This window comes from Zophobas morio, unplaced genomic scaffold (genome assembly GCF_036711695.1).
Source record: "Zophobas morio isolate AGI-343-1 ecotype UQ-CSIRO unplaced genomic scaffold, CSIRO_AGI_Zmor_V1 ptg000038l, whole genome shotgun sequence".
In the NCBI taxonomy this organism is placed as follows: Eukaryota; Metazoa; Arthropoda; class Insecta; order Coleoptera; family Tenebrionidae; genus Zophobas; species Zophobas morio.
In genome coordinates this window covers 3,497,305-3,512,364 of record NW_026972143.1, presented here as the reverse complement: position 1 = coordinate 3,512,364, position 15,060 = coordinate 3,497,305, and the positions used below count along the sequence as shown (strand labels likewise).

At 30.1% G+C, this 15,060-nt stretch overlaps 1 protein-coding gene across 3 annotated transcripts in view; it reads left to right on the top strand.

Moving 5' to 3' along the window:
- The window catches only part of LOC135140029 (protein strawberry notch-like), a 49,713-nt gene extending 35,466 nt beyond the window's left edge, over window positions 1-14,247 (top strand). For all 3 annotated transcript variants that reach the window (XM_064070406.1, XM_064070404.1, XM_064070405.1), the window contains 2 exons: window positions 12,682-13,789; window positions 13,917-14,247. In XM_064070406.1, the coding sequence (XP_063926476.1) occupies window positions 12,682-13,789; window positions 13,917-14,008 (1,200 nt within the window). In that variant the 3' untranslated portion in view covers window positions 14,009-14,247. The remainder of the gene's footprint in view (window positions 1-12,681; window positions 13,790-13,916) is intronic.
- The last annotated feature ends 813 nt before the right edge of the window (window positions 14,248-15,060 follow it).

Below are 15,060 nucleotides of genomic sequence, written 5' to 3'. Positions count from 1 at the left end.
CGGTTTTATATTTTTCGGTTTTTCAATTTTTGAAGTTTCTAAATTTTCGATGTTTCCATTTTTCAATTTCTCGATTAACGGATTTTTTTTATTTTTTCACTTTTCGAGTTTTCAGATTTCTCAATTTTGCGATTTTTCTACTTCTTGATTTCTCGATCTTTTGATGTTTTAATTTCTCGACGTTTCAGTTTTTTAATTTTTTGACGTTTCGTTTTTTTGATTTTTCCATTTCCCGATTTTTCAATTTTTCTGGTTTTAGATTTTTTAAATTGTCGAATTTTCCCGCTTTCTCCATTAATCGATTTTTGATTTTTGACTTTTCGCATTGTCGTCTTCTGGATTCCTCGACTCGATTTTTCAGTTTTTCCTTTTTTCAATTTTTCGATTATCAGGTTTTGGTTTTTCAATTTTTCTATTTCTTCATGTTTCAATTTTGGCATATTTGAATTTTTCAAATCTTCAATTTTTCGTCGATTTTTCGTTTTTCGATATATCAGTTTTGGGATTTCTGGGATTTTCGATTTTTCGACATCTTCGATTTTTTAATTTTCAATTTCTCGATTAACCGATTTTTTTATTTTTTCACTTTTCGATTTTTCGACTTTTCAGTGTTGCGTCCTCTCAACTTCTTCAGGTTTTTATTTTTTTACGGCATTTTTATTCGAATTCTTGAAATCGGTTTTTCGATTTTTAAAATTTTTTGATCAACATTTCAATTTTGGGAATTTTTCAATATTTCCATATTTTAATTTTTCGATTTTTTGAATTTTCGACTTCTGGATTCCTCGAATTTTGGATTTGTAAATTTCAGATATTTCGATTTTTGATTGTTCGATTTTCCGATTATTTTTATTTTTTTTTTTAATTTTATATTCTTGGATATTTCCATTTTTCGACTTAATTTTTATTCGATTTCTTGACATATCAGGTTTTTCGATTTTTTTAATTTTTCGACTTTTCGATCTCTTGATTTCTCGATTTTTCAAGTTTCGCATTTCTCAACTGTTCAACATTTGTTTCGACTGCTCGATCTTTCTATTTTTCGACTTTGGATTTTCGAATTTTTTTGATTTTTTAAATTGCCGGTTTTGGGATATTTAAATTTTTCTATTTTTTTTTTTCGATTTTTAATTTTTCGATATTTCGGTTTTGGAATTTTTAGATTGTAGATATTTCAATTGTTCATTTTCGATTTCTCGACTTCTCCGTTTTAAATTTTTCGGTATTTCAATTTTTAAAATGTGATTTTTCAATTTTTCGTTTTTTCCATTTTTCAATTTCTCTATTAACCGATTTTTTGATTTTCTGACTTTTTATTTCTCGATGTTTCAATTTTTTTATTATTTGATTTTCTCATTTCTCGATTTTTTTGTTTCGTTTCTCCGACTTCTCAATTTCTCGATTTTTCAAATTATTGATTTTTCGATTTCTCGACTTTCGATTGTTCAGTTTTTCTACTCATCTCAATTTTTCTTCGGTTTTTCAAAATTTTGATTCCTCGAGTTTTTTTTTTCATTTTTCAGTTTTTAAATTTCAGATTTTTCAGATACAGTAGCGTCCGGTTATAATGAACTCAAAAAATGTAACAAAACTAGTTCATTATATCCGAAGTTCACTATTAACGGAAAAATAAAAACTGCGTTTGTTTAAATTCAATTTACTTCAATTCTACGTTGGGAACAATTCAAAAAATATTTCTTGGTTTATAAACTAAAAATAAAAAAAAACATAGCTATTTATGTAATTACATATAACAAGACGTCACATAAACACAAGTCTACTTGACAAAATCAGTTATTTTTGTCTGTACATATCTATTAGAAAAGTGAATGTCACTAATATAGCGTTCGAGGTTGCAAAAGCTGTTCCATATAGGCTCCGGAACAGTGCGCGATTCTAAAAAGTTGCGAGTCTCTGCCATTTTTTGCGCCATTTCATTAAGAGAAGGAACATAAACATCAACATCTTCATCAGACTCATTTTCCTCACCCTCGGCCTCGTCACTTGTTGCCATGACTGATGTCACTGATTCTATAATCTGCTCGTCAGTTAGTCTTTCTGTTACCGTTATGTCGTTATCAATTTCCACATATTCTTCAAAATTAAATTCCCCGATTTTCTCTTGCACTGCAATTTCAATTGCATTATCCACATCTGTGAAAATAAGTCCAGGATCATCTTCATGTTTTTTTAACCATTCTGTTAGGGGAAGCTCATCGTCTGCATCAAATTCAGCACTTTTTTCAGAAAATCCTCCATGCTTGAAACAGTTTGCTATTGTATCTTTGCTAACCTTTTGCCAAGCCATGTGAATAAAATTTACAGCATCTAAAATGCTAACTGAAAATGTTTTTCCGTTGTCCATAGCCTCTATCATCTGCGCGAGTAAAATTTTCCTATAATGGCTCTTTAATGAATGAATTACACCTTGATCCATCGGTTGTAATTTTGAACTCGTATTCGGTGGCATAAAAACTAATTTAATTTGGTTTAGTTTAATCTCAGGGTGAGCTGTACAGTTATCAACTAAAAGTACAATTTTCCTATTTTTTTGTTTTAATTGTTCATCCCATTCAAGCAGTTCATTTGTGAAAATTTCAGAGGTCATCCACGCGTTACGGTTTGATTTGTATTTTACGGGCAATTGTTTATTTTTGAAACATCTAGGATTGGCAGATTTGCCTATAACCAACAATTTCCTTTTTTCTGTTCCAGACATATTGGCAGCTACTAAAACTGTAATCCTCAATTTAGATAACTTTCCTCCAGCACAACTTTCTCCCACAAATTTTAAAGTCTTATCAGGAGTCATTTGATAAAAGAGCCCTGTCTCATCAGCGTTAAAAATGTCTTCACTGTCATAGTTTTTCCGAATATGAGGCCAAACATTAGTTAACCAGTCATTAACAACATTCAAATCTACTGCTGCAGACTCACCCACAATTTTTCCTGTTCGGATATTATGTCTTCTTTTAAAACGTTCAATCCAACTTTTAGAACACTTGAAGTCTTTGTTTTCGATTTTACTACCCATTTCATTAGCTTTTTCTTGTAGAATAATACCACTTACAGGAACGTTTTCTTGTCTTTTTTGTGTAAACCACTTAAGAAGCCCTTGATCCATTTCATGGTGCTTTGATTTTCTCATTTTTTTACACGTAGAATTTCCCTGACCATACGCTGATAAAATGGCTTCTCTTTGCTTCCATATCATAGAAACAGTGGATTTTATCAAGTTCATTTCCTGGCTAACATCGCGTTGTTTAACACCACTTTGTATTTTTTGTATAATATCATACTTGTCCTTTAAGGTTAGAGCTTTACGTTTTTGTTTTTCCATTTCGAACAATGTTATTACACAAGTAAGTACTTATGTAGCGCTACTTCGACACAGTGACCAAGAATCGACTGGCACAGAAAGCAAGTTGGTGGGGAAATGCGTAGCGCGTAAATCAGGGAATCCCCGAAAAGTTCATTATAAACGGAAAACTGCACTTTATTTTGAATAATATTTAGTTCATTTTATCCGAAAGTTCATTACAAGCGGATTCAGTGGTTCATTATAACCGAAAAAAAATACATTAGATATATGGAAAAAATTTCGTTACTTGAAATACAGTACACTATAGCCGGAAGTTCATTACAAGCGGGTTCATTATAACCGGACAATACTGTATTTCATTTGATCGATTTTTTGATGTTCGGATTCCACGATTTTTCAATTCTTCAAATTTTCAGGTTTTAGATTTTTCTGGCTTTCCCGATTAATCGATTTTTGATTTTTGGACTTTTCGATTTCTCGATTTCTCGACTCTTCGATTTTTCAGTTATTCCTGTTTACAATTTTTCGATTGTCAGGTTTTGGTTTTTCAATTTTTCTGTTTCTCCATGTTTCAGTTTTGGGATATTTGAATTGTTCGATTTTCAATGTTTCGATGTTTCAGTTTCGGAATTTTTAAACTGTAGATTTTTCAATTGTCCATTTTCGATTTTACGACCTCTCCGTTTTAAATTTTTCGGTTTTTCAATTTTTAAAATGTTTATTTTTCCATTTTTCAATTTCTCGATTTACGGATTTTTTGATTTTTTCACTTTTCGATGTCTCGACTTTTTAGTGTTTCGTTCTCTCAACTTCTCAATTTCTCGATTTTTCAAATTTCAGATATTTCAATTTTTCGATTTTTGATGTTTGGATTGATTTCCCGATTTTTCAATTTTATTTTTAATTTTTAAATTTTAGTTTTTTCAGTTTTTTGATGTTTCGATTTCTCGATCTTTCGAGATTTTCCAATTTTTCGTATTAGTTTTTAAATTTTTCGACATTTTAAATTCTACATTTTTGGATGTTTCCATTTTTCGATTTTACGATAATTTTATTCGACTTCTTGACATATCGGTTTAGTGATTTTAAAAATGTTTCGACTTTTCGATCTCTAGATTTCTCGATTTTTCAAGCTTTAGATTTCTCAACTATTCAACATTTGTTTCGACTGCTCGATCTGTCTATTTTTCGACTTTAGATTTTCGAATTTTCTGATTTTTTAAATTTCCAATTTTTCATCTTTTCGATTTTTCAATTTTTCTATTTCTCCATGTTTCAGTTTTGGGATATTTGAATTTTTCTGTTTTTAATTTTTCGATATTTCGGTTTTGGAATTTTTAAATTGTAGATATTTCAATTGTTCATTTTCGATTTCTCGACTTCTCCGTTTTGAGTTTTTCGGTGTTTCAATTTTTAAATTGTTGTGATTTTTCGATTTTTCCATTTCTCGATTAACTGATTTTTTGGTTTTTTAACTTTTTATTTCTCGTTGTTTCAATTTTTTGATATTTGATTTTCCCATTTCTCAATTTTTTAAATTTTCGATTTTTCTCACTTTTTCGATTAATCTACTTTTTAATTATTCGATTTCTCGATTTTTCAGTTTTTCTACTTATCTCAATTTTTCTTCGTTTTTACAAAATTTCGATTTCTCGAGTTTTTATTTTTTCCATTTTTCAGTTTTTAAATTTCAGATGGAGTATTTTTCATTTGATCGATTTTTTGATATTTGGATTTGTCGATTTTTCTCATTTTCTCGATTAATCGATTTTTCAGTTTTTCCTTTTTTCAATTTTTCGATTATCGGGTTCTGGTTTTTCAATTTTTCTATTTCTCCATGTTTCAATTTTGATATCTTCGTCTTAAATTTTTCGGTTTTTCAATTTCAAAAATGTTTGATTTTTCGATTTTTCAGTTTCTCGATTCTTCAATTTTTGACTTTTCTAAATTTCCAATTTTTTCATTTCTCAATTTCTCGATTAACCGATGTTTTGAGTTTTTCACTTTTCGATTTCTCGACTGTTCAGTGTTTCGTTTTTTCAACTTCTCAATTTCTCGGTTTTTCAACTTTCCAATTTTTCGAGTTTTCAGATTTTTATTTTTCCATTTTTTAAATTCAACGAGCGTAATATTAATGATTTCTAATCTGAAATGTGTGAAATTTGGATGTCAATTTTTGTTTGGTTGTTGTAAATTCACAAAATTTTAATTGTTTATGGTTCTAAGACAATTTTTAAACGACATATTTTTTTTTAAGCGGTTTGGAGTTCTGAATTCGAAAAAATCTCTTTAACCTAGATAATATGTAGCATTTTTAAAATACCCTTAAAAATTTAACATTTTCTAAAATCTCCCAACACCTTTACACAGTAAAATTACAGATTTTGTGTAATCTATAATCTACAAAACTTCTGATATCTACGAAGTTCAAAATGTCGGAAGTTTTTAAATCCTATAAAAAGTGTTAAAATATTTAAAAAAATGTATATATCCAGAAAGCTGGAATTTTTCGTGTTTATTGAAACTCCAAAATTTTGGAAATGTTTCAAGTGAATTTTCCATAACAAAATATTGTTACGTCATCAACATTGTGGTTTACGGATTCGTGTTGAGTTTTTTTACCTTAGGCATTCAGATTATTGGAAAAAATCAAAGTTGTATAACAACATTTTATAATTTAACGTAACTTTGAAATTGCAAAATCGATGTTTCGAAATTTTGCAAAGGTTTTAAGGTTTCGGAAGGATGATAATTTATCCGTTCATGCCCAGTTATTCTTTGACTATTCAATTGTTCGATTTCGCGATGTTTCAATTTTTCAGTTTTTTCGATTTCTCGATGCTTCTTCGGCGTCTCGGTTTTTTATTTTTGTTTTTCATTTTTTGATTTTCCCATGTTTCAAATTTTCGGGTTGTTTCTCAGTTTTGGAATTTGCGACTTCTCGATTTCTCGATCTTTTGATGTTTCGATTTCTCGACGTTTCAATTTTTTAATTTTTCGACGTTTCGTTTATTTTCTCAATTTTTCAAATTTTCAGGTTTTAGATTTCTTCGTCTTCTGGATTCCTCGACTCTTCGATTTTTCAGTTTTTCCTTTATTCAAGTTTCTCCATGTCCATATCCAATTTTGGGATATTTGAATTTTTCGATTCAATTTTTCCTCGATTTTGTAATTTTTCTGGACGTTTCTAAATTTGCGATGTTTCGATTTCTCGACTTTTCAGTGTTTCGTTCTCTCAATTTGTCAATTTTTCGATTTTTCAACTTTCCGATTTTTTGAATTTTCAGGTTTTTATTTTTCCATTTTTTAAATTTTCGATTTTTCCCACGTTCTCAATCGTTTTTTTGACCTTTCGATTTTTCATTTTTATTTTTAATTTTTAAATTTTAATTTTTTCAGTTTTTTTATGTTTTGATTTTCCAAATTTTCGTATTTGTTTTGAAATTTTTCGACGTTTTAAATTTTACATTCTTGGATGTTTCCATTTTTCGATTTTACGACATTTTTATTCGATCTCTAGATTTCTCGATTTTTAAAATTTTGCAGTTTCTACTTTCCGGATTTAGATTTTTCCATGTTTCAGTTTTGGGATATTTGAATTCTTCGATTCCTTGATTTTTTTTCGATTTTTAATTTTTCGCGATTTCGGTTTTGGAATTTTTAAATTGTAGATTCATTTTCGTTTTCTCGTCTTCTCCGTGTTAAATTTTTCGGTGTTTCAATTTTTAATATGTTGTGATTTTTAGATTTTTCAATTTTTCGATTTTTCCATTTCTCAGTTTCTCGATAAACCGATTTTTTGATTTTTCAACTTTTTATTTCTCGATGTTTCAATTTTTTGATTATTTGATTTTCCCATTTCCAGATTTTTTAGTGTTTCGTTTTCCCGATTTTTCAAATTTTTTAATTTTCGATTTTTTAAATTCTCGTTTTTTCTCACTTTTTCTATTAATCGACTTTTCGATTTTTCAGTTTTTCTATTCATCTGAATGTTTTTTCGGTTTTTTAAAATTTCGATTTCTCTCGTTTTTACTTTTTTCATTTTTCAGTTTTTAAATTTCAGATATATCATTTGATTGATTTTTGCTGTTTGGATTTCTCGATTTTTGAATTCTTCGATTTTTGAGGTTTTAGATTTTTAAATTGTCGATTTTTTTCGATTTTTGATTTTTGGACTTTTCGATTTCACGTTTTCTGGATTCCTACACTCTTCGATTTTTCGGTTTTTTCTTTTTTCAATTTTTCGATTATGAGGTTTTGGTTTTTCAATTTTTTTATTTCTCCATGTTCAATTTTGGGATATTTGAATTTTTAGATTTTTCAATTTTTCGATATTTCAATTTTTCGATATTTCAATTTTCTGATTTTTCAATTTTTAAAATGTTTGATTTTTCGATTTTTCAGTTTCTCGATTCTTCAATTTTTGACGTTTCTAAATTTCCGATTTTCCCATTGCTCAATTTCTCGATAACCGATTTTTTGATTTTTTCACTTTTAGATTTCTCGACTTTTCAGTGTTTCGTTCTCTCAACTTCTCAATTTTTCGATTTTTCAACTTTCCAATTTTTCGAATTTTCATTTTTTTATTTTTCCATTTTTTAAATTTTCGATTTTTCTCACTTTCTCAATCGAGTTTTTAATATTTCGATTTCTCCACTTATGGATTTCTCTAATTTTCTATTTTCAAATTTCAGATATTTCGATTTTTGAGTTTTTCAATTTTTTTTTAATTCTATTTTTTCAAGTGATTTGATGTTTCGATTTCTCGATTTTTCGATTTTCCAATTTTTCGTATTGGTTTTTAAATTTTTCTACGTTTTAAAATTTTACATTCTTGGATGTTTCCATTTTTTGATTTTACGATATTTTAAGTCGATTTCTTGACAAATCGCTTTTCGATTTTTAAAATATGTCGACTTTTCGATCTCTAGATTTCTCGATTTTTCAAGTTTTGCATTTCTCAACTGTTCAACATTTGTTTCGACTGCTCGATCTGTCTATTTTTCAGCTTTAGATTTTCGAAATTTTCTGTTCTTTAATTATTTTTTTTCGATTTTTAATTTTTCGATATTTCGGTTTTGGAATTTTTAAATTGTAGATATTTCAATTGTTCATTTTCGATTTCTCGACTTCTCCGTTTTAAATTTTTCGGTGTTTCAGTTTTTAAAATGTTGTGATTTTTCGTTTTTTCAGGTACTCGATTCTTCAAATTTTCGATTTTTTCATTTTTTCGATTTTTCCATTTCTCAATTTCTCGATTAACCGATTTTTTTATTTTTCAACTTTTTATTTCTCGATATTTCAATTTTTTGATTATTTGATTTTCCCATTTGTCGATTTTTTAGTGTTTCGTTCTCCCGACTTCTCACCTTCTCGATTTTTCAATTTTTCGATTTCTTAAATTTTCGATTTTTCTCACTTTTTGATTATTCGATTTCTCGACTTTTCCGTTTTTCAGTTTTTCTACTCATCTCAATTTTTCTTCGTTTTTTCAAAATTTCGTTTTCTCGAGTTTTTACTTTTTCCATTTTTCAGTTTTGAAATTTCAGATATTTCATTCGATTGATTTTTTGATGTTTGGATTTCTCGATTTTTGAATTCTTCACTTTTTCAGGTTTTAGATTTTTTAAATTGTCGATTTTTCTCACTTTCTCGATTAATCGATTTTTAATTTTTGAACTTTTCGATTTCTCGTCTTTTGGATTCCTCGACTCTTCGATTTTTCAGTTTTTCCTTTTTTCAATTTTTCTTTTATCAGGTTTTGGTTTTTCAATTTTTCTGTTTCTCCGTGTTTCAATTTTGGGATATTTGAATTTTTCGATTCTTCAATTTTTCTTTGATTTTTCAATTCTTCGATGTTTCAGTTTTGGAATTTTTAAACTGATTTTTCAATTGTTCATTGTCGATTTTTCGTCATCTCCGATTTAAATTTTTCGGTTTTTAAGTTTTGGTTTTTAAAATGTTTGATTTTTCGATTTTTCAGTTTCTCGATTCTTTAATTTTTGACGTTTCTAAATTTCCATTTTTCAATTTCTCGATTAACGGATTTTTTGATTTGTCAACTTTTTATTTCTCGATGTTTCAATTTTTTGATTATTTGATTTTCCCATTTCTGGATTTTTTAGTGTTTCGTTCTCCCGACTTCTCAACTTCTCGATTTTTCAAATTTTTAATTTTTCAGTTTTTTAAATTTTCGATTTTTCTCACTTTTTGAATAATCGACTTTGTGATTTTTCGGTTCCTCGAGTTTTTACTTTTTCCATTTTTCAGTTTTTAAATTTCAGATGGAGTATTTCATTTGATCGATTTTTTGATGTTTGGATTTCTCGATTTTTCAATTCTTCAATTTTTCACAGGTTTTAGATTTTTTAAATTCTCAATTTTTTTCATTTTCTCGATTAATCGATTTTTGGTTTTTGGACTTTTCGATTTTTCGTTTTCTGGATTTTTCGACTCTTCGATTTTTCAGTTTTTCCTTTTTTCAATTTTTCGATTATCAGGTTTCGGTTTTTCAATTTTTTTGTTTCTTCATGTTTCAACTTTTCGATGTTTCAGTTTTGGAATTTTTAAACTGTAGATTTTTCAGTTTTGAAAATGTTTGATTTTTCGATTTTTCAACTTCTGTATTTCTCGAATTTTTAGATTTTTAAATTTCAGATATTTCAATTTTTCGATTTTTGATGTTTGGACTTCCATTCGGATTTTTCTTTTTCTTTTTTTTTAATTTTTAAATTTTAGTTTTTTTCAGTTTTTGTTGTTTCGATTTCTCGATTTTTCGGTTTTCCAATTTTTTGTATTGGTTTTTAAATATTTCCGACATTTTAAATTTTACATTGTTGGATGTTTCCATTTTTTGATTTTACGATATTTTTATTCGATTTCTTGACAAATCGGTTTTTCGATGTTTAAATTTATCGACTTTTCGATCTCTAGATTTCTCGATTTTTCAAGTTTTGCATTTCTCAACTGTTCAACATTTGTTTGGACTGCTCGATCCTTCTATTTTTCGGCTTTAGATTTTCGAATTTTTTGATTTTTTAATTTGCCAATTTTTCATCTTTTCAAATTTTTCAATTTTTATATTTCTCCCATGTTTCAGTTTTGGGATATTTGAATTTTTCTATTCTTTAATTTTTTTTTCGATATTTTGGTTTTGGAATTTTTTAAATTGTAGATATTTCAATTATTCATTTTCGATTTCCCGACTTCTCCGTTTTAAATTTTTCGGTGTTTCAGTTTTTAAAATGTTATGATTTTTCGATTTTTCAGTTTCTTGATTCTTAAAATTTTCGATTTTTTAAATTTTAGTTTTTTCAGTTTTTTGATGTTTCGATTTCTCGATTTTTCGATTTTCCAATTTTTCGTATTGGTTTTTAAATTTTAGATTCTTGGATGTTTCGACTTTTCAATTTCTAAATTTCTCGATTTTTCAAGTTTTGCATTTTCCAACTGTTTAACATTTAAATTTTGGGAATTTTTCAATTTTTCGATATTTGAATTTTTCGATTTTTTTTTTTTTTGATGTTTCGACTACTTCTTTCTATTTTTCGGATTTAGATTTTCGAATTTTTCGATTTTTTAAATTGCCAGTTTTTCATCTTTTCAATTTTTCTATTTCTCCATGTTTCAGTTTTGGGATGTTTGAATTTTTTGATTCTTTAAATTTTTTTCGAAGTTTAATTTTTCGATATTTCAGTTTTGTAATTTTTAAATTGTAGAAATGTATTTCAGTTGTTCATTTTCGATTTCACGACTTCTCCGTTTTAAATTTTTCGGTGTTTCAATTTATAAAATGTTTTGAATTTTCGATTTTTCTATTTCTCAATTCAAGCAAGTTTTGATTTTTCGACTTTTTATTTCTCTATTTTTTAGTGTTTTATTTTCCCTTATCAACTTCTGAATTTTTCGATTTTTCAAATTTTTAATTTTTCGATATCTCGACTTTTGGATTTCCCGAATTTTCGATGTTTCAATTTTTAAATTTGAGATATTTCATTTGATCGATTTTTGGATTTCTCGATTTTTCAATTTTTCCAATTTTTTAATTTAAAATTTTTTAGTTTTTGAGATCTCTCTCTCTTTCGCTCAAATTTGTACAGTCTATGACATCAAATCCTTAAAAGCAGTTAAATCCTAGATTGATCAATTGATCATAATCTCTAAAATTCATGTTTTTCTAAAATCTCCGGAACCTTTACAGTCTAAAATTATAGATTTTGTTTAAGCTAGAATTTACAAAACTTCTAATATCTAAAAAGTGCAAAATGTCTGAAGTATCTATTGCTAAAAATGTTAAAAATATTAAAAAAAAATTGTGTGTAGTCCGTATTGAAACTTCAAAATTTTGTAAATGTATAAAATCTTTGGTATCTCTAAAATTTCTAGAAACTCGAATACGTAACAGTATCTCAGGTTTGAAAGATCTCTAGAATATCTAGAATTTGTAGAATATTTACAAATTCTTCAGCATGTTAAGAACGTGTAAAATTGATAGAACTATAGAATTTTTAAAAAGTCTGAGATTTCATGAACAGTTTAAAGCAATATCGGAGCCCTCTAGTATCATTTCTTTTAGTATTTAAAAGAGCCTTCCGAACTCCTTTTGTGTTAATTTTGAAATAAATTGAAATTCCAATTTTCTACAATGTATGATATGTAAAATTCTTAAAAACGGTGAAATCCTAGATTGTTCGGGATCTCTAAAATTCAACATTTTCTAAAATTTCCAGAATCCTTTCAACCACTCAAAAAATGATCGATTTTTTTATCTGTCTAAAGTTCTGAATTCAATAAAATCTCTACAATTTATAGAATATTTAGCACCTTTAATATTTACACAATGCATAAAATTTCGCAAATTTCTAAAATCTCTAGAACCTTTAGAGTCTAAAATTATAGATTTTGGTTAATCTAGAATCTACAAAACTTCTGATAACCAAAAAGTCTAAAATTTCGAAGTGCTAAAAATGTTAAAATATTATTATGTTGAACGGGTGAATAAAATCGACGTGGGATTATGGTTCTGTTGGTATTTTCAACAAAAAGCTTCAAAAGTAACATTTCTTGAATTATTATAAATCTGGAGTGAGAAATTATGAGCTGTGTATAATAACTTGGGCAAAAACATTAAGAACTTTAGATATATCACTACTAAAGTTGTGTTTTACGGGAACACTTCCATTATTGTAGTTAAATTGTATTAGAACCATGAACAGGAAACTCGTAACATGTACTGTAAATTACCAACAATAAATCAAAAATTTAACTTTTCAAATCGGGACACCACAATAGATTAGCGACGTAGCGATAATTGTGCAGCGTTTGTGGTGCGCTCCACTCAGCTTTTTCTTACTTTGTAGATGAACGCTCCAGAGTACGTCTTTCTGATTACGAATTTAGCCGGAGAGAGACGATTCGCGTCGATCGTGGCCAAAAGACTGGAGAGTTTGGGCGCGCTGACCCATGGCGACAGACGGGCGACCGAAACCAGAGACCTAAGCCAGTTTAATTTTGACAATAAATATGGGCGGGAAGCCCTACAATTGACTTTGAACGCCGTAAAGGGCGACGATTTCCCCCTGGTCCCTCCCCCGGCAGACTACCAAGGAGACTTTTTCAAAGATGTGTATAACGCGGCAGTCGGAATTGGCCTACTGAAAGACATCGAAAACATGGGGTTACGGTTGACGTTCCATCTCCCGAAACAGAACGTCAGCATGGCCAAGTTCCTCAACCGAATTCTCGGCCTGCCTGTGGACCTCCAAAACCGCCTCTTCCGCTACTTCACCGACACCCTCGACGCCATAATCTCGCGCGAGAAGCGCCTCGGCCGCTACGACGCCGGCATCCAGGACCTGGGGACCGGCGGCGAAGTCGTCAAGCGCATCCGCACCGTCACGTTCATGCAAAAGCACGCCATCGGCACCGCCCCCGTCGAGCTCCACACCTTCCACGTCGAGAGAGGCATCTCCTGGTCGCAAGTCCTCGCCAAGATCGCTAAATTAGCGAAGAGCGACTACGCCTTCTACGTGTCGCGCTCGCTGCTGAACAACCACCACAGCGTGCGTCTGGTGGTGGCGGTGGAGCCCGCCGCCTCCAAAGAGACCGAGCGTAAAAGCGACCGGCTGTTCTTCGTCTACAAGCCGAACACGGGGTTGCAGTTCAAGAAGGAGAGGTTGGCGGACCTGGAGATGATGAATAGGAAGGTGGGGGTTGAAGAGGCTGAGGTTATCTGGAAAAACATGTTTGATGCGTTTTTGAATACGTGTGCTCACGAGTATTGGAAGGGGAGTTGCGCGACGAGGAAGGTGGGGTTCCATTGCGAGGTGGGGATGACGAGGAGGACGTATTATGTGCTGGCAGGGTCGGTGCTGGGGGTGTGGGGGAAGATCGAGGAGGTTTTGAAGAATCTGTATTTTAGGATGCAGGTGATCAGGCTGAAGACGGAGGATAATCTCAAAGTTATTGGTGAGTAGTTGGTGAATTAAGAAATATCTAGGGAATTCTTCTGTCATTGTTTTGATGTTGATGTTGCCAACTTAAATCTAGTGACAAAATGCTAAACCAATTCTTTCATACAATATTATTTGTTTAGGTTTATTCATGCCCAGAAACTACGTGGAGCCTTTAATTGAAGCCTTTTCAGAGAGTGCTGAAGATGTTAACTACGCCCACTTTATAGCTTAACTATATATTGCCTATATATTATTATATTTTACACTTCAGACGTAAGTTCTAAAGCTTTTCTTTTTGTAGCTGCTGAGAGCTTTTCGTTTGTTTAAATTTTTCGTATCATAATAGTTCGTTGATATATTTTACAGTCACTTTATAAAGTTAACCATAAAAATCGAGTCAGTTGATGTTGGTTGTTACCCTTATAGTACATGTATCGTTTTGTTAAAATAAAAAATTCTATATTTTCGTAATATGTGTATTTACTTAATTATACATAAGGTTGGTACCGCAGCTGTCAGTAACTTTGTTCCGGTTAGGTTCACATGGTGATTGACAAATACAATTTGGGCTAGCAGTACACAAAATTTGGACACATTTTGATGAGGGTGCTAGTTATCCCTCGTTGACATTTGACCAATTTGACTGTAGAGAAGAAATTGTTGGTTTATGATGTTCTGTGTTAGTTTGTTAGTGAAGTTTATATTTCGTACATTTTTTTTTATATTTTACGTATATTAAGAAGAAAGGGCAAAATATAAGGCCCCCACCCACTCTTTCTCGATTGTAAGGATTTTTTTTATTCATTGTCAGACCGAGCGGCGGAGTTTAATTGCAAAATCGGTATTTCTTTGAAAAATTTTACTCTTTCAGGAACATATTTCACATGATAATTTGTTGTAGAGAAATGAGGTTTTTGCAGCTAAGCTGCGCCCTCGGCTGACGATGAATAAAAAAATCATCACACTTGAGAAAGGGTGGGTGGGCGGGGCTTATATTTTGTACATTTTTTTTTTTATATACGAAATATTCTTTTCCCAACAAGAAACAAAAAACATATTTAATTATCGTGTTGTTTAAATAAAACTGTAGCTAAAAAAAAGTCCCGATTTCAATTATGATGAATATTTTATTCGTTGTCAGACCAAGGGGCGGAGCGTAATTGCAAAATACATATTTCCTTACAAAAATTATGAACATGTTTTAACTTTCTTGTTTTCAAAAGAACACTACGTATATTAAGAAGAACGGGCAAAATATAGGCCCCACCCAATACCCTGTCTCAG